The 21,095-nt window shown below is 41.0% G+C and overlaps 1 protein-coding gene across 3 annotated transcripts; it reads right to left on the reverse strand.

Moving 5' to 3' along the window:
- Positions 1-607: 607 nt before the first annotated feature.
- On the reverse strand, positions 608-21,033 carry LOC137285209 (solute carrier family 38 member 10-like). Of its 3 annotated transcripts, none has more exons than XM_067817475.1 (15): positions 20,949-21,033; positions 19,544-19,701; positions 18,751-18,868; positions 17,461-17,506; positions 16,344-16,437; positions 15,754-15,894; positions 10,945-11,066; positions 9,293-9,395; positions 8,785-8,967; positions 7,651-7,771; positions 7,233-7,351; positions 6,059-6,224; positions 5,353-5,423; positions 4,638-5,030; positions 608-4,421 (listed from the first exon to the last, which is right to left on the reverse strand). In XM_067817475.1, exons 2-15 carry the CDS (start codon positions 19,631-19,633, stop codon positions 3,207-3,209), a joined length of 2,982 nt encoding a protein of 993 aa, XP_067673576.1. In that variant the 5' UTR covers positions 19,634-19,701; positions 20,949-21,033; the 3' UTR covers positions 608-3,206. The 3 variants fall into 3 exon arrangements, with proteins under 3 accessions (XP_067673576.1, XP_067673577.1, XP_067673578.1); XM_067817476.1 differs by lacking the exon at positions 10,945-11,066 and adding an exon at positions 11,111-11,232; XM_067817477.1 differs by lacking the exon at positions 10,945-11,066 and adding an exon at positions 11,111-11,232 and having other exon boundaries at positions 4,638-5,023; positions 5,349-5,423.
- Between the last annotated feature and the right edge of the window lie 62 nt (positions 21,034-21,095).

Here is a 21,095-nt window from a genome sequence, read left to right on the forward strand (position 1 = left end):
CATTTCCTCTCTTTGCATTACATTTCAATAATGTAGATAAAAAGAATGTTATAGTAGTTACGAAAAGAAACAAAGGTCCAACCAATGATTCTGGAAAGATGGAATTTCAAAAATTATTTGCCAGTGAATGCTCCTGCTTTATGTTCCTACAATTTACAAAAGTATGAAGAAATCACACATAGCTCTGGAAACTGACCCTACCTTTATTCGAATATGAGATAAATATGCTGGCTTGGAAATACGAACTCTGAACTGCAAAAGGCATAAGTTCAGAATTTGCCTGATATGCAGACCAAATTATAAAAAGAAATTAAAAATGGTTTGAGTTGTGCTAGCAGAGCAAAACTTGACTGACAGATCCTGTATCAATACATGTAATATCAACTAACAAACCTTGCTTGCCATCACTAACAGGAAGGGATGGTCTTGCTCGTCCACTTGGTTGATGCATGTCATATTGTATCCTAGTTGTATATGTTGATAATAATGATGTCATTCACTGAATTGTTTGGTCCAGACTTGATTATTTACATACTGTTTTCAAAAAGCTGAAAATTGTGTAATCCGCATAAAAATAAACATATGCTGGGTAAGAAAGTAGAAACAGTAGCACATCACATTGAATTTTATTGAATCGTTGAATAAAGATAAGAAAATATATTGGATATACATATATATATATGTTGGACTAAACTTCACAAAATAATGTTTCAGTATTTTTTTATGTTGTTTACCTTGTCTACAGAGTTGAAAATAGAAGCTTTGAAAATGAATGTCAAATAGTGTAAAGCTAGTAAATACTGCATAACTGGTGAAAATTGTGCAAATACACTTCTGTTCTAGATTTGTCCCAGACCAATCATCACTTATTTGGTTTAGTGTTCAACAAGCACATGCCACTTGCAGTTCAGATGTATTATCTCTGGTCCACAGTACCATGTACAGCCATACACATCACATCATCATTGACGTAACAAGCATGTACAGTCTGAGGATGCCCCTTTGCTGCAGGTCTGGATGCAATAATCAATGAGAATGTCAATTGTACAAAAGGTGTTCAACACTGACACCCACCCTCAAAATATGTTATGGTTAACTATGGAGCTAGAAGACATTGTGTACCAGGTATGCCGATATTTGAGAACTGTAAGTAACTTAATGACCTTGTCCATGATATTGATACTGTGTAGAAGGTCATGACATGCATTATTATTCCTGACAGAAAATGTTCCTATTCATATTGCATAAAGGTGAAGTGCCAGGTGACTCTTATTTTGAACACTTTGTTTACTATACAAATTTGTGAAGTATTAAAACAACACATGTACAGTTATTGACAACTGTACAAGACTGAGGGACTATAAAACAAGGATCATGTACAGTATGTACATAAAAGCATGGTACAGTGTAAGTTGTCGGAGACAAAATAGGACACCAAATAATTATGAGCAAAAATACCTGACGGTGAAACCCTGTTAGTTTGGATTCCATGATAGCAAGTGAAATTGTCTAAAGAACAAACATATTGGTATCACTCTGACCATGACAGCATGGCAGTTATCGAGCTTCAGGATTATCTCACTCAGGACTACCAAGATTTCTGTGTATCTTCATTTTGGAGTATTTTCTTAAATACACATGTTTCTTCTATGTTTATTCATCTTGACAGGAAGTGCAGTCAGCATGATCCATGTTTCACAACCTGTTCAAATTCAACTATTGAACATATGCTGTTTTGCTTGCCACTCAAATGTTCACCCATAAACGTACAAGAAAGGATGAATACTGAACGTTAATACTTCATTTTCCTCATCCTGATGTTCCGAAATCAAATCAACATGCAATATTTATATTTAATCCTAAGTTAACAATTTCCATAAAGAGGAATGGACATGGAAAATACACAAACATTCATAACGTAACATAAATGATTGTCATTTTCATGGGTGAACAAATGCTTTCTTGAATTTTCTATTCCAAATGAAATAAGTTGATGATATTGCACCAAATTATAACACTTTCAATATGAAATATAACATTGAAACCTCTCATATATTTTCAAACATACAAGATGGACGAACTGAACATATTTACATTTCAAATATATGCAGTGTACAATGAAGATTAAACAAAATAAACTGCCATGAGTAGCAGAAACATGGAGGTTAACAAATTCAGATCAATATCTACCATACAAAACCCATTTAAATATGAACCAGATAGAACTGGTGCTCACACTTCTGCCATGCAAATGATACACAATGGAATACAATACTTGGAACTGTTTTGACAGAATCATAGCATTTCCACAGTAGTCTCCCTTGACCATTGCAACTAGGAAATAATCAAATTACCATAGTTGATAATATTTATTAATCTGCCCTAGCCCTAAAGTAATAATTAATAAATATTCACTGAAAAAGTGTTGTTCAGAGCTCAGGAAAGCAAGACTTATACAATCCCTGTCTATCATTGCCCTGGCATAACAAAATTCAATGTCTGCAAATTGTCAATGGCTGGTGGATGTCTTTCAGTACAATGAAACATATTTGCAATTTTTATTTGTCTTCCATGAGTGAAGTATAACATTGCCTAAAAGACATGATCTAATTTAAGTGTCAGTTTCCAAAATATTTTTCAAAGGCATTTAAGTTCCTCTCCATAGATGATACCACAGTCAAAACATGCTTAATATTTAGTTGAACCTTTAGTTAAACAGTTAGGACCCTCATACAAACATCCTCACTAATTTGTGTCAAAGTAGAACATCACTGGAATGTTTTGGATTGCTGTATCGTGTTGACCAATTCTGAACAATGGTAAGCAGGCATCATCATGTAATTAATACACAATTTAAGTAAGGTTACCCACCTCCAAATACTTCCCCAAAAGCTTTCATCACAGTGTAAAATAATGATGACAACTGTTTACTGATCTGATCTATGTCAGATTGTTCATATTTCAAGGCATTATGAACTTCCATCTGGTACCCAGCTCACGCTACTAAACACCATGGGACTGAAGCTGTTTGAAGCTCTGATGTTTGAGATCACAATTTAAATGTTTCAAATTACTTCAGATTTTCAAACAAGTAGCCACTAACTAATTTCATGAACAGTAGAAGTCCTGGTTACCCGTCACATGTTGAGGACATTGGTATTACAATCTCTGTAAGTAGTATCAGCTAAGGAGATCTTGGTATGTCACTATCGCCTCTTGGATACTTTGTTGATGGCCACCAGTCTGTCAGCAACTGCCTCATTCATTACCTCCCTCTTGTCTAATTTACGACCATGAAGGGTTTCCACTTCCTTTAGAATTTTGTCAACTGATGGATCTACCTCCCGTTTGTTTCTCTTGAGGATACCATCATTCATTAGACCCTGGTTAACAGGTACATTCTTGACATCAATGGCATTGTTCAGATCTTGGGCAGGCATGACCACATCTCCTTGTTGCCCAGCAGCCTGCTTTACCTGAGCCCCTTGATTTGCTTGTGATTGGATGTTCCCTGGAGCTTGTTTCAAATGTGTCTGAACTTGACCTGCTTGCTTGGCATCTATGGCAAGGTTGTTTTGTGCCAGCTGATGTCCCTGAAGCTGTTGACCTTGTGCATTTTGTTGGAGGTTTTGCACTGGCTGTAGCACTGGTTGCTGTGCACCCAGTCCACCCTGAACTGGTTGCTGTATGCCTTGTCCACCATGACCTGGTTGCTGTCCACTTTTGGCTGGTTGTTGTATGCCTTGTCCACCCTGAACTGGTTGCTGTATGCCTTGTCCACCCTGAACTGGTTGCTGTGCGCCCTGAACCAGTTGCTGTGCACCCTGAACTGGTTGCTGTATGCCTTGTCCACGCTGAACCGATTGCTGTCCACCCTGGACTGGTTGTATGCCTTGTCCACCCTGAACTGGTTGCTGTGCACCCTGAACTGGTTGCTGTATGCCTTGTCCACCCTGAACTGGTTGCTGTATGCCCTGTCCACCTTGAACTGGTTGCTGTGCACCCTGAACTGGTTGCTGTATGCCCTGTCCACCTTGAACTAGTTGCTGTACACCCTGAACTGGTTGCTGTATGGCTTGTCCACCCTGAACTGGTTGCTGTGCACCCTGAACTGGTTGCTGTATGCCTTGTCCACCCTGAACTGGTTGCTGTCCACCCTGAAGTGGCTGTTGTATGCCTTGTCCACCCTGAACTGGTTGCTGTACACCCTGAACTGGTTGCTGTATGCCCTGTCCACCCTGAAGTGGCTGTTGTATGCCTTGTCCACCCTGAACTGGTTGCTGCATGCCCTGTCCACCCTTAACTGGTTGCTGTGCACCCTGCTGTCCACCCTGAACTGGTAAGCCTTGTTGTGCGTCAGGAAATGCCTTTTGTGCACCCTGATCAGGATTGTTGACTTGACCTTCCTCATCTGCACCATCCTGAATCAAATCATCTTGTGGTTAAAATAATCTTCTATGGTATTAACATTACAGCATTACTTAGCAAAATACTATTTATTTCAAGTATATAATATTTTGAGAAACAATGGCATTGATTTTACATACCATACAAGTACAAAATCCATGATATACATACACTGACACTCTCCAATGGTTCACTCCATTCCTGATCTTTGTTCCTTGACCTTGACTCACCTTGTGATCTTTGTCCTTGTGTTCCTTGAGCTCCTGCAGGATCTGCTTCTGTTCCTTGATCAGTTCCTTCTGTTCCTCCTGCTGCTCCACCAGTCGCTCCAGCAACACCTGTTGCTTCTGCTCATTCTCCTCGATCTTCTTCTCCCTTTCCTTCAGCACCTGCTCCTTGACCTTCACCTCCTCGTGTTTCTCTGCTGGCTCCCCATTCTCCACCGCAACAGCATCTTTCCCTCCAGCTGCTTTCCCCTCCTGGGGTGTGTCCTTCTTCTCCCTACTGAGTTCCCTCCCCTTGTTCTCCACCAATCCATCTTTGTCAGGTACTTTAACATCACCAAGACCATCTTTGTTTGGCAGTTCCTCTGCTTTCTTTTCTTTGGGTTTCTCCTCTTCTTTCTGTAAACAGAGTGAGGGTGTTGGGTTTATGTTAGGTGATATCATAGCTTGTCATGTTTATCTATTCAAACAGCCCAAAGTGGGTGGCAACAATTTTGAAATAAGGTGACACTTACAAGCTCTATAACACACCAATAATCAAACATTGTATACCTTACCGACACAACTCTCTAGAGACCACCAGTCTACATAGACTGGCCTAGGCTAAGTGACTCATTTTCATAAATGCACCACACAATGTGGTTCTCAACACAAATGTTTCCAGAACTCCTCCAGAACATTTTGCATCAAACTGCGTAGACTGGATCCACTACAAACCCACCTTCTCAACACTGTCTATGGGAGCATCAGGTACCGGAGGCTCAATTCTTTTCTCATTCTTAGCATCAGCATCTACAACAAAATACACCTTACCGTTTCACACAGCTTCAATAAAATGTCAGTCACATACTTCAAACAAACCCCTTATCAAATACTGTTAACTGTCTTATTTCCATGCCTTTAAATTTTCGCGAGTGATGGTCACTAAACCTTTCCGCGCCTTCTTATTTTCGCAAGGTGATCTTGTTACAGGGGCATCTCTTAATGTTTTTACACGACATGTAGGTGCATGACCATTGAGCTGTTATAAGCTTTATACATACAGAATAAACAGATTTGCGAAGTGATCTAACAACAAATTAATGTAACTGATTCCACAATTAATCCTTTTTAATTAGGTGTTAGAGCAATGAAAATAGAACGTGATTGAGCCGTGTTAATCCAGATTAGCCCCGCGGTGACACGTGATTGAGCAATGACACCTGTATTGTTTTTGTGTCTTTGACTTACCTGAATAGAGTGTATGATATATCTATATTATCGCATGTTTTTATTCTCACGTCGTGAAGTCTGACGCAAAATTCGCAAAAATTAAACGGTCGCGAAAATTTGGCTGTTTACAGTATCTGCTTTCAGTTCAAGACATTTACAAGTGATCATTAATCACAATCAGATACATCGCTAGCTAGAACTGCCATCGTACGCACCCCCAGGCGGCAGATCAATATGTTTGTCCAGCGCAGGGTTCTCCAGGTTGGCAGCAATGTCCTCGCCCCCTTTAGGTGCAACAGGATGAGTGTGTCCCTTGTCCTGGCTGTACAGTGTGGCAAATGTGCTGACCAATAGGATTGTGATACCTAGCACCATCACCAGCTGTAACATACACAACATAGTCAACATAGCCATACGTAACATATACATCACCACCTGTAACATACACCACTCAGTTAACGTGGACACACATGGCATATATATCACCACCTGTAACATACAGAACCTAGTTTACATGGACACACATGGCATATATATCACCACCTGTAACATACACCACTCAGTTAACGTGGACACACATGGCATATACATCACCACCTGTAACATACACCACTCAGTTAACATGGACATACATGGCATATATATCACCACCTGTAACATACACCACTCAGTTAACGTGGACACACATGGCATATACATCACCACCTGTAACATACACCACTCAGTTAACATGGACATACATGGCATACACATCACCACCTGTAACATACACCACTCAGTTAACGTGGACACACATGGCATATACATCACCACCTGTAACATACACCACTCAGTTAACGTGGACACACATGGCATATATATCACCACCTGTAACATACACCACTCAGTTAACGTGGACACACATGGCATATACATCACCACCTGTAACATACACCACTCAGTTAACGTGGACACACATGGCATATACATCACCACCTGTAACATACACCACTCAGTTAACGTGGACACACATGGCATATATATCACCACCTGTAACATACAGAACCTAGTTTACATGGACATACATGGCATATATATCAAAACCTGTAACATGAACAACTTAAGAGTCACAAATGTGCCATTGTTGTCAAGCCTGCATCAATGCCAATGGTGGACACACACGACACTCACTCTGTGAACTGACTTTTGGCATCACATTTCTTCAAGGGCAAGTCACAATTCCCAGAGTGAAATTACAAAAATTTCCATATAATCCTGTCAACAGTTAACAATGATAAAGGAAAACACCACACATCAAGTTATTATCTTTCTGCCACTACAAAATGGCATAACATCAGATAACGTAAAGTAACTTTATTTCTGCAAAGACCTGTCTGTGGGAGTACACACCTGTGCTATGTGCTTGCCCTCTGCCTTGTTTGCCATGACACGGACAAAGAACAGAGCTGGGAAGATGTAGCAGATAAGTGTCCCCATGGTGGCACCGTTCATCCCCAGGATAAATTCAACTGCAAGAAGAAACACTGGCATGTACATCTATCTCCATGATGTTTACTACTGAATTGAAAATTTTAACGATAAATTTTATACATAAAATGTTAATACTATCCCATCTTGAAACAAATGAAACAAAGTTATCAGCCTCTTGTAACACATTGCCTACACATGGTAAACACATTCCATTACAGTTGATCAGTCTAGTTTCATTTGACATATCTAGTTTGAAATGGCATCTGACAATATGGCTTAACAGAAAATAGGTGTAGACAAGCAGCCTAATTATATATGACATGTTTAATTGTCTGACCATTAGGCACAAGGATGCCAGTGACCATCGAGCAGATGACGATGGAGACGGTGATGAACTTGAAGTGGATCTCTGGTATGCGGTTCTCCTCTTGAATATCTTCATAGGCTTTCTGTTTCTGCTGCAACCAAACCATTGAGTTCTCTTTTGAGAACGACATCATACTGAGGCCTGCCTGTCAGTTACATGTCAAATATTTACTATCAAACTGTCAGCTTAATTACCAGAGTGATGGTATAAACATACACTACAGGAGAAAAGAGTGCAGATTATCTAAGTGATCATACCCCAGAGTTATTACATTAGGATATCTTACATAATCTCTCCAGTATGTAATCATCGTCATAAGGATGAGAAAGCCACAATAACTTGGACTCTGTGTGCCTAGTGGCAGCAAGAGTTCTATGCTCCCAGGGCGGTTGAGATTTATAACATGATGTGCCTTTGAGGATGACATTTAATGATAGAGGTGAAAAAATACCAGCACCTTCAGCATGTCCTAGTTGCCTGGATGCGTGCACAATATAAATATCCTATCATAATAATAAATATGAAAATGATCAGGGTCAAAATAACCCCAAAATCAAACGCAGTGCTGCAATGATTGGAACTCTATCTCTATAGGGGGAGTTGAGTTGTTTAGTGGTCAAAGTGCTCCCTCATCATGAAGAAAACAACGGTTCAATTCTCTACACGACTACAATGTGTGAAGCCCATTTCTAGTGTCACTTGCCGTAATATTGCTGGAATATTGCTAAAAGCGACATAGAACTAAACTCATTTACTCACTATTTCTATGGTATGGACTTAAAACTAAACTGTTATAGCACAACAAAGTTTTCTGAATGAAGACCCAGATACCATTTGGAGTCAGCATATTCCTGGTGGTGATCCATGAAAGAAGAAATGTCACCCAGAAGAAACAACTGTTCAGATCCCCCAGAAAATTTAAGATACCCTGAACACAGAGCCGACATCCTCAAGCTATCTTCAACAACCACAAAATCATGGGAGGGCTATCCTGCCAAGAATACCATGCCAAAATCGTTAAGTAAATGACCTCAGATTGATTTCATGCCATTATTTCAGCATTTAATGAGGAAGGTATTGTCTGGCAAGGGCATGCAATCTTACCTGGGGGAACAGCAGCGTGTAGAGGCTAGCCCTGCAGGGGAAGATAATCAAGGGGAAGGTGACAGCGATGGAAACCACAAACAGCAGCTTCATCATGTCCGCGAAAAATGTGGAAGGGAACAGAGTGATGATGTCACCACCAATGTCTTTGTCATAGAAGGCAATGTAGCCAAAGAAACCAACCTGTGAGAAAAAAATATCTGATAATAAGCTCAGCTGCAATAAATGAGCAATGAATAAGATCTCAAACAAAAGTAAATTTATACATAAACATTTTAAATAAGATCTTTTCAAATGATTACCAAATCAACCCTGATATGATTTTGAAAAGACATGACAAATAACATTTTCACACAATTATGGCCATACAAAACTACAAGTATTGGTATCAATTAAACCAAAATATTCAAGTCATAATATTGAAGTTATTCACTAAGTCTAGCTCCTACTTCAACATCCTGAGATTGTATTGTAGACATCAGCTAAGACACAAGATCCCTGTTCCTACCAATAAATAGGCCACAGCACAGAGGTTGACAGCACTGCTGGTGACTCCATTGATGGACTTGAGCGTTGGCTCTGGCAGGGAGTCATACAGGAGAAACAGCTGACTGCAAACAATGAAGAAATGTGCTTATAGTTAATAATGCTCAAGTGGAAACACCGCTACACTCTGCCTGATCTAGAGCTAATTCTGTGACACAACCCTACCCAAGTGTAACAGCCTGATCTAGAGCCTGATCCGGAAGCTGACAGGGGTAATGGAGACGAAGAACGGTCCCTTTCGACACGACCCCCCAGCAGTGAAAACGTTGCTGCATTGTGCACCACTTCCTGACCTTGTGATAACTTTGTAACACCACGTGACCAAGTGAAAACACTGTTGTGCTACACACTGTTACACTGTGTAAATTAGAACCAAGTCAAGCCTGTACACTTTTGAAAATGTTGCTGCACACATAACCTCATGACCACTCCACCATGCTCACACATTCACATGGTGCTGAACATATGGAATGGCATAATGCAGTGTGTGAGTCTGTGACATAGCATCTGCCCGGCAGCCCACTGCTTGATAGTTTCATGGTGGGCTTTATTTCATTGCCAGCTCTGTGTGCCAATACATTTTCCAAAGGTTAATGTTTGACCATCTCATTAACTATTTCGGAAATAATTTACAACTGTGGTAGCTAGATTTCAGTATAGTTCATGATCAACCAAACTGTAACAGTCACAGATCAACCTACCCATTTATCTAACTCTAAATGTGACTGGTCTCGAGAATGCTTTCAGCCAATGAATAATGTCATTCTCTTCTGCTTTTCTGATTCAGACGGCAGTGACACTAAATGAATCAACAGTGACCACCAAGTTACGATTTTATCAAATTGCTTTTGCACATGTTTAAGTTTACCTCACTACAAGTAATTCATTAAATACTTTATTTTAACACCATATCTCAATTTCCTATTTTTAATACAGGGCTGGTTACATGCAGACAGGGCAGACAACATTTATTAGTTATCAGCCCTATGGGTTTCCAGTCTTTTTCAAGGAGTTTCACACACTGCGTAATGTGAAGCTGTTCAGCACTTTTGTATCGAAAAATAATCAAATGGTGCAATGAAGAGAAAAATTGTCTTGATGATTTGAATTTCTTTTTCACATCAACAATTGCCTAATTAGTTTAATGAGAATGATAAACAAAAGTTGGGTGCTTCATCTCTTTCATTTTTCTGCAATCATGGACCAGACTGGTGAAATAAACAAACTGGTAGATCACTTGAACACCTTTTTTCCATTTGACTAGAACTGCCTTTAAAAATACATACACAAAGATATAAAATTCCACTTGATTCAGGGTTAGAGGTTAAATTTTCAAGATACAGTGGAAGCTATCTAATCTGGCACTCAACAGGGCTGAAGAAATTGTCCGTTTTAGACAATGTGCTGGATTGTAAAGCTGATGATACAAGCCATGGAAGGGACTTGTTTATGCTGGTACTGACAACTTGCTGGATTAGACAGATGCCAGTTTTGACAGATTCCACTGTACTTGTAATAGCACCAGGAAGGTAACAATGGAAGCACTGGCTGGGAAGGATTTTGCATGCGGGCATGGTCTTCATGCATAGTAGACCAGCAGACACTGTTACTCACGTCTGACAGCCGAATGACAGAGAAAATATGGGGAGAGTCTGAAAGAGACCCTCTGGTCTCCAGAAGGCCACATTATGGTACCAGCTTCCTGTCCACAGGTTAGAACCCGATAATGTCAGCACCTGGGGACAAACAATACAGTTAGTTGGCAATGAGTAATACTTACGTCTGACACCCAAACGAGAAGGAGAATATTGGTAGAGTTTGGAAAAGTCCTTCGGGCCTCCAGAACGACACTGAAGAATACCACTCTCCAGACCACAAGTTGGATTTGGACAGGCTCAACACCTTACAGGGAAAAACAGCAGGCAACATGCAACAAAAGTACAACATGCTTCACAACTGAAGATGAAAGTCACCCCTCACTGTAAACCAATGAATAAATACATCAAAACATTTCCCAGTAACCATGAAAAGAAACTTAAAATGAAGGCAAATGTACAATTCACCAAAGCATGCAGAAGAGACAGGATACATATAGATGTTGGTACTGAAACAGAAAAGTAGCATTCCCTCTCCCACACAAGTTTTCCAGTTTTCCATCTGTATGTAAATTTGCGTTTGCAGGTTCAAGTTTGTTTCTGTGTTTGAGTGTCCATCTGTTGATAAATTAAGCAAAATATATTACAGCATTATACGACACCATAATTAGTGAGCAATTACATTTGTATGTAATTTTACTAAAATCTAAATATTTTAGATACTTTTAAATACTTACCTTACCATAGGGCTTATGCATATCGCCTCAAGCATCGCTTAAAAGACATCAGGCAGTCATTGATATGCCATTCTACCCAACGGCTACCTCATGTATCGATGAATGTATAGGAATGGAAGCGACGTGATCTCCCTATCCGTGCAAGCACGAACAATCCAAAACTTCACTTTTACTGAAAAGAAATAAGTCTGAAGTCTGAGTGAAGAGGAAACACATCCAATGTTGGGTGGGCGTAACCTCCCTATGATAAGGTAAGTATTTAAATATCTAAAATATTTAGATTTTAATACATTTTTAACTTACCTTACCATAGGGCTTATGCATATGAATTTGACAGACAGGATGGTGGTGTTGGGCTTCGGAGGACCAGCCTAGAGGAAACCAAACGTGTCTGAAGAAAACCAAGACCAAGGAAACTAGCTGACACTTGGAGAACCGGGTAAGTGGAACGAGAGACAGATAGTAATCCTCAGTAAAACCAAACTCCGAAAGAGATCACCAGATCACATGCTTCCTTAAAACCAAAGGTAAGAAAATAAAACAATGTAAACTACCTAATGGGTGGAAGGTCAGGTGAGTTGTTGGGCATCCATCAATGGGCCGAAGGACTGGAGTAGTGGCTTGCAAACACCATGGAGGACCGCCAAAAACATCCCTTCATAATCGATGGTACAGAGTGGTTTCTGTGCAGAGCCATGATGGATGCTAAGGCCCGAATCTCATGCGGGTTGCTGGCTGACGGGTGCAGTAAGTTTCGGACTGCTCTCAATTCTAGCACATTGATGTGCAAGGTTGCCTCATGCTCGGACCATAGGCCAAACACTAAGGTCGCCCAGGACACCTAAGCTGGTACAAGCATGAGTTTGGTGAACACCCTTGGCGCCGTGGAGATTACGAAACTGGTAACAAACCCCGTCGACGGAAAACCTGAGGTATTTCCTGAACTTGGGATGCATCGGTACATGGAGATATGCATCTTTGAGGTTGATTGACCGGAGACAATCCCCTGCCTCTACAGATGACTGGCGGCAGTGTCTCCATCTTGAAAGATGGCACCTTTATCATACTGTTCAGACACTTGAGATTTAGAATGGATCTGAATCTTCCGTCCTTGGTAACCAGGAAATAAATGGAGTAGAACCCCATAATCTCCTGGCCCGACGGAACAATCTCTTTAGCCGCTATGTCCAGTTAGGACTGGGTTATGGAACGGGGGATTGTCACCTTTTCCGAATCCCGGCAAAAGGAGGAGGCTCTCGCTTCTACTGTGGCATGTGGCCATCCCTGAGTGTGGACTGGATCCAGGGATTGGACGTGACTCTCCCATTTCCGAACGAATAACGGGAGGCGGCCGGGGCCGACTTCCCCTTCCTCTGAAAAGGCTGCTGAGAAGCTGCCTTGCACCTTGCCCTTGCTCTTTCATGCCTGCAGTGAATCAGTCCAATTAGGTGCATCCTTGGACTGAATCGCAAGGTAGCCCAAGCTAAGGACCAAAGGCCGCGTGCTAGAGGAGGAAGGTTGTTCGAGCAAGCTCCCAGAGTCCTTGAACTGACCAACAGCCTCAGTGGCCTCTCCAACCACTGTCAAAGCCCCCGGAAACAGAGTAGAGCCAAGCCGGAAAGGCAGAGACAGTAGTGCCTGCTGTGTTGCAAGTGAAAATCTGGCGACAGACAGCCATAGCTTACGAAGGCCCATCACATCAGACTCGTGCAAGAGCGCATCGAGTCATGGGCCAGATGTGAATAGACCACTGTGAGCTGCCGCACTAATGTGGACGAGGTAACTTCCTCCTCAAAGGAAAGGTAAACCGAAGCCTTACTGTGGCCAGACAATTGAAGAGTAGACGCACTCGTCGACAACAGGAGAGTCAAATAGCACATACTCTCCCACTGAGAAGCGGCAGTTGAGCTCCATGAGATCAAACCACGAGCAGCAACCCGACAGAATACTGAATAGTAGAAACGATTTCACTAATGATCTCAGCTGGATCTTGGCTAACCTGCACGGAGTAAATGCTTCAGCAGGAAGACGAAACTCCGCGGGATCGAGGGCGCCCGAAGGAACGACCACCTGCAGTGGTGCTACAGTGATACGTTTGCATACATGCCGAAGGGACGATCAGAGTGAGAAGCCGAATTGTCCGAATCGGCCTGCCCTTGGCTCACCGAAGAACCAGGGCGCCGACACCCAGTGGGATTGATTGCCGAAGCAGGGACCCCCGGGGCAATGAGCAGAACCGAGACAGGCAGCAAGACGGTGCTCGAGAACCACCAGTTAGGTTGCTGGTGACCAAGTCGCATGAGGGACCCGTCAACAAGGACAACGGATCCAAGTTGTCCAAATCGGCCGATCCTTGGCTCACGAAAGAAAGATCCGAGTGAGAAGCCGAATTGTCCGAATCGGCCTGCCCTTGGCTCACCAAAGAACCAGGGCGCCGACACCCAGTGGGATTGATTGCCGAAGCAGGGACCCCCGGGGCAATGAGCAGAACCGAGACAGGCAGCAAGACGGTGCTCGAGAACCACCAGTTAGGTTGCTGGTGACCAAGTCGCATGAGGGACCCGTCAACAAGGACAACGGATCCAATTTGTCCAAATCGGCCGATCCTTGGCTCACAAAAGAACCAGGGCGCCGAGACCCCTTGGGATCAGCTGACGAAGCAGGGTTCCCCGGTGCACTGAGAGGAACTGAGACAGGCGGCATTTGAGAAGTAGAGGGAAGAGGGAAAGAAGAGGGTTATCCCCCGACTTAGCCCGCTTATTCCCTGGAGCCAGCTAGTAGGTAACGCCGTGGCGAAACTGTAACAATCAGAACCAAACTAATGGTAACTGATGTACAGAAAACATATGCAACTGAACACACAACAAGCAAAATATAAACGCACGGGTGATAATAAATTGCCAAAATACATTTAACCGAGCTAAACAAGAAAGTATAAGTGGATAAATGCAAGCAACAAGTTTGCACATATAATGTACAGTCTTGAAACCAACTTACCCATTTTGACTTAAACAAGAAGAAATGGGTTAAGACATCTTAGCATGTAAAAACATACTCACAAGAAACCCGCAGGAATAAGTGAGATGTAAGCGAAACACTTCCCGCACTTAAAAGAAGCCATAAAGGCTGCCACCTTGCCAGCCACATGACAGGAAGATAGGACGCAACCGGTAAAGTTACAAACAATTTATGAATTAAAATTTCAGCCAAGAAATTCCAACTAACAGCAATGAGAAAGAAAAGGAACCATACATACAGTAGCTGACTCTTTTTTTACTCATAATTCCGAAGGTAGATAGCACAAAGACTATTTAAATGGACCACACACGTCTTTCTACTCGAACGACAGCATGAAAAGAGTGGTGTGAGATAGATGGCCAGAGTTACCTGTTCTTGGCTGTCAGGGGCCTGGGGGCCCTGTAAATGTGGACCCACAAGACAAAAACGAGTTTCTTGTTTTGCAAATATGTTATTATCAAAATAGTTACAACTGTCGTAGGGATTTTTAATGGACATAAAAATGCTTATATGTACCCCAAGGAGGACTTCTGAAGAAAAAGAATATGTACACAGAGCACAAACTGTAAGTAAAAAAGGACAAGCAACATGGAAAATAAGACATATCGCTTCGAGTCAAAGAACACGAGGTAGCCAGGTAAGTGAAGATAAATTACTGTAATCTTCACCACAAACAAGGGAAAAAGGTAGAAAAACCATACCTACCAGAACAAAATACAACTTTAATGCAAAGCAAGTAGCAAAAAAAACCCCATGTCTGACAGGTAAGATGCTTGAAGTAAAAGTGAAGTTTTGGATTGTTCACGCTTGCACGGATAAAAAATATCAGGTCACTTCCGTTCCTATACAATCGTTGGTACATGAGGTAGCCATCAACGGCTGTCTGATCTCTTTTCAGCAATGCTTGAGGTAATATGTATAAGTATATGCTACAGTCAACCATTAGAATAAAACCTTTCAATGCTAATGATTTCTATAATGACAAAGAGCTGCGTGTCCTTGTGAGCACCAGATCCTCATGAGTCAGCTCACATGTCAAGCAAATACCTAGGTTACTGACTGTGACTACTCACGTAAAAAACAAAGACAGTGTAGAAGCAGATGCAGATGGTGCTGGCATTGCTGACGCTGCGGAGGTCTTTGAGGAGTCCAAGAGGCAGCCCCACACACAGACACAGGAACACAATTAGGTATGTACGCAGGCTTGGTGTGTTCTGGAATACCAACCAAGAATAACATCTCCTGAACATTTCAAGTTAATGATCTCAAAATCCTAAATCTTTCTTAAAGGATTAAACAAAATCTGTATATCTGAGAGTGAGACAGATCAAACACACTTATGCCAACGGTCCAGTGCCCATTTTCAATCAGAAACACAGAGCCTGTTCAGGCTAGGATTATGACATGTACTGATTTGAACTAAACAGATGGTCAAATTCTCACTAGACTATATTTATGCCCGGGTTCTTGATAAAAACTAATTTAGTAACAGCCATTCTAAAGCTTTGAAGTTCCTCATGCAATACATCACTGTAGCAATCACCAGACTTTGACCATCATTGGATCATACATATTAAACTGAACACCATAACAATTACATGTTTTCTTTCAATGTTTGCAGAGGATGCAATAATTGGGATAAATATGATGAAACTTTACCTACCTCTATGCCGAACACTTTGGATACAATGGCTGGCCCCAGATCTCCAATGACCACAATCTGGGCAATGAGCGTCCCGATCTGCAGACCTATCAAGCTGTGGAAACAATTGGTAATAAAGCACTACTCCCGCTGGATGTACAGAACAGACGCTACCTGACTTCATCACTGTGAGGGGAGGTAAGGTGAGATGAAATGGCACTAAATGTTGAATACAAGATAACTGCATGTATACAGTGACGTGCATGCATGTTTGAATGTGTGTATCTGCATGTACTAATGTGGCTGGTTCAATAATAACATAAGCTATTGTGGTGGGGTGCGTTCCTGTGCACAGAGCTCAGGTCACAAAATCAGTAGAAGTTAAGCAACCTTGAACATGGACTGTCCTTGGATAGATGACAGTGTTTGGCAGCTTGACTCCTGACTTTCTCATACTTGATACAGTGATACATGTGATACATGTGATACATGTGGTACATGTGGTACATGTGGTACATGTGGTCTCATCTTGGACAAGTGAGTTTGTTCAAAATTGCCTCTGTTCAACCAGCAGCAAATGGTACCAAGTGAGGTAAGTCATGTGACTACCCTTCTAGTGCCTAACAAGCAGCTTGTATTACCTAGAATAATAATGGTAAGATTGTTATTCAGCGTTCGGTAGGTAACAATACTGATGGTTACTTGTTGTTACATAAATGAATATTATTTATTTCAATTTTGGTACTATGCAACAATTTATCATGCATACAGCAAATAGCAGACATGGTATCCTGTTTCTGTGCTGACCATGTGTTTCATCCATCTCGAATATCAGACAAGGAAATAAATGCCACAGTCTAACATAATTATTAGTGTATTTAACACCTGGTGATCACACTAATGACCTAACTCTCTCCAGGTAGATTCTGTGTCCACTAGCCACTGGTGTGGTACATAAGCAAATCACCAACCAAGATCACTTTTATGTATACTTGGGACAACATGTTAAACTTAACTATCTCAATGTCCTTCCTTCATATCTCATGGAGCCCTTTCCATTGTATGGAGGTTTCAAAATTATAATATATTATTTTCAACATCATTATCATACAATAACATTCTGTGTGTGACAGCTTACCCAACTTCAATGACAAACTTGCCGGCTGCGCCAAATGTGTAATACGCTGCAAAATAACACAACACACTTAGGTCAAACTCCTGAGGTTGTTTCACTGTTCAACCTTGCATGCAGACATGTTTCAGCTACATGACAGTGGTCTGTACTTATCAATCAAGTCTGGACTAGACAATCTAGTGTTTAACATCATGAGCACAGATCTAAGGACATGCAGCCCATCCAATGGAGTCACCTCTTATGACAAGTATGGTCTAACCTGGATCCGGTACTCCTGATTATATATCATTATTATAAACATCAAAAACGTTAACCTCACAATTAAGTATAACCAACTAAGTAAACAGGTTGCCATGACTACAGTCTCCACCATTACTCCACTTACACAACTGACTGAAGGAATTTAACCTATTCAATATTGATAAGACAAAGAAGTGAGTATGGGTTTACATCGCTTTCAGCAATATTCCAACAATATCGTGGTTGAGGACACCAGAAATGGGCTTCTCACATTTTACCCATATGGAGAATTGAACCTGGGTCTTCTGTGTGATGAGTGAATGCTTTAACTACAAGGCTACCCCACAAACCAATAAGAAAAAGAAAACATTGAATAATGCACATCATAGTGAAGAACTATAAACTTGCTGTGGTGTTTGGAATTTCGTTTTTTTGTAAACACATCTGCATTTATATCTATTTGCTAAAGATATGATTCATCAAAACTACAGACAGAAATATCAGTAGTTTGCTGTTTAGTGCCAAGCTTGGGAACATATCAATTTGTATGATGCAACCTGTAAATAATATAATCTGGACCAGACAATCTACTGGCAAACAAGTATAAGTCGGACCAGCGCAGAGAATGTCTTGATGAGAAGTCGGCGAAGCTTGGCAAAAAACAAACCCATTTGGTTTGTAAAAGGGAGAGCAGAGGTAGGCTAGTACACATGCAGTGCTTGATGATGAAATTGATTGCATGTAGCTGCACAAGCCTTGCTCATAGTCATAAGACTCTCATGTGGTTGGTGTTGCAAGTCGGTATATTCGGACAATCCAGGGCTCCCGTAACTCACAATGGCAAGCACCAGAGAGCCTTACTCATACATGCTCATAGGGTCAACTGTCAGGTCATTTCTCAAATTCTCTGTGTTTGCCAGCAGTGATTGAGACTTCAATATTATGTATATGCAATTGGCCTGATCTACATCTGCCTGATCTATCAAATGGGATAAAAAAGCATTTTTGCCTGGCTCAGAACAGGTCAACTTTTGGTTAGTGAATCAGCCATACCAAGAAACTCATATGACCTCTTCCTGCTGACGGCAGCAGCCTTCATGAGAAGCTGACATGACACCAGGGTCAGCCATGTACAGAACAGCAGCAACACAATGCCAAGTATAATGCCACACTGTAAGAAACAAATGTCAAGAAATTACAGTAGGTAAATCCAGCTTCTAAATCTTACTTTGGGTTATAGAATTATGAGGTGATAATATAGGAATAAATAAGATAAATGGTCACTAGTTACACAAGTACAACTGACACAGTGTTTGTGTGTATCTTTGAAAGTCCAATTCCAGAGGGTAATAATGTAACACCAGAGAGCAACATGGCATTGGATTCTAAGCAAAAAAAAATAGCATTAGCATTATTATTTATTCTTATCAATGTACGACTGATTTATAACAATATAAAAACTGCCAAAGTGGAGTTTGAAAGGCTGAAATAACCTTTTTGTGTTTGCCAGTTTATGTGAGCAAAGTCACCTTTTTGTTCAACCAACTGCAGGGTTTACAGAATGAAAGGTATCTTACAATCTATGAAGGGCAGCAGCAACAGAAAATTATTTTCCTGAGTAAGTAATTCTGCAAGGCAAAGAACTTTCAACATAAATTGGAAGGATCAAATTATCCAGTTTCAATGAAGGTACTGCAGTTAGACATTGAAGAAACAGGCAAAATATATGCTGTACAGACTGAAAACTTTTCCAGTTCCTGTTACAACTAATTTGCAAAGTTAATAGACAATGAGAATCACATTCAAAATAATCAAAATAACACAGAAACAAAAATGTTTCATATACCTGCTTGAAACAGAAAGGCATTGCTAGGACAGCCACACCAATGATGCTGTTTCCTAGGTTGAGAATGTATGGCCAGTTTCCTGAAGACATTTTGATATCTTGCTCTGGTGTAGCAACCTCTACATCAGAAGTAATTTTGATTTCTTGAAATTTTCAACCTAAAACACAAAGAAGGTAACTGTTACCAGCATATACCATCATAACAATTTATAATGTTGAATGGAACACCAGCACTTTCAATTCATTCACAAAAGGGAGAAGGCTAGAATGCAGTTTAACTGGTGCAGAACCAGCCAGCCACCACCCTTTACAATCCTTAGGGTTAGGGTTTGCCATTTTTACAATCCTTGGGGTTAGGGTTTGGGGTTTGGGTTAGGCACTCTTTCTGATCCTTAGGGTTATGGTTTGGGGTTAGGGTTAAGGCTTTAAGGTTAGGGTACCCTTTCTGATCTTTAGGGAGCACTAATTAATCTGATAGTGATAAAGTGCGCCCTGTAAAGTGCTTGCAGTGAATTCGTAGACCAGACTGGTTCGTAGACGTTGAAATCCGGTGGATTTGTAGACGAATTGCGCGGTGGATTCGTAGACCTTAGTAAATGATGTTAGTAAATGATAGTTTGGTTGGATCACCATTCAACAACACTGAAACAAGCCCAGAAGTAGCACTGGAGAAGGTGGGTGGGTCACCGCCAAAGTGATATTACATTCACAACAACTATGTGCAACCGAATGGCTGCATGAAAACTGTTTAACTATTTCATTGTTTTCTTATTTGCGGACAACAAAACAAAAAAATATTCACAATATATATGCCTAGTGGTATATCAAAATTAATATGCTTGCAGAATAATATTATTCAATTATTTATACTCGTCAACGACATCACCGTCTACGAAACAGTCTGGGTTACGAAATCACCGCGTCTACGAACTGGTTCAGCCTACGAAAACACCGTCTCCCCAGTAAAGTGAAGTACTCCCAGGAAGAATCCGACGAGAAGACCACTCTCTGAGCATCATAGATGCAACACATGAACTCCGAGAGCAACTTCGTGTACGTGCATGTTCAAAATAACGAAACATATCATTATCAATTGTTTAATGTTTTGTTACTTGGAATCAGATGTTTTATCAACAATGTATCATGGTAAACTTAAGATACATAGAGCCGTACTACTGTCGTTTAATAGAATATCGAACTTGATCATTTCTTCATAGGATGTTCGAATGGTGCCACTGACATCGGAATGGTAAAGCTTAGGCTAAGGTTTGGTGTTTTTGGTCCGGCGTTTCTTGTCGACTCGTCTAATTATTTTCTGCCACATCAGTCATGGCAACAATAACACCTCACGGGTGCGTTCTTTTCACAATCACACGACTCAATTAAACAACGGACCATGACATACTTGCGATAAGTGTCGTCTGTTATCGAGAGCAGGTAAACAACAACAAATACGTGTCATGCTGCATCTTGTATAAGGGAGATAATCCACAGTTTGTGGAACTTCCGGTTCCACATTGTACCGTAAATACTTTAAAACATATTTAAATTA

Source organism: Haliotis asinina, chromosome 5, assembly GCF_037392515.1.
Source record: "Haliotis asinina isolate JCU_RB_2024 chromosome 5, JCU_Hal_asi_v2, whole genome shotgun sequence".
Classification (NCBI taxonomy): domain Eukaryota; kingdom Metazoa; phylum Mollusca; class Gastropoda; order Lepetellida; family Haliotidae; genus Haliotis; species Haliotis asinina.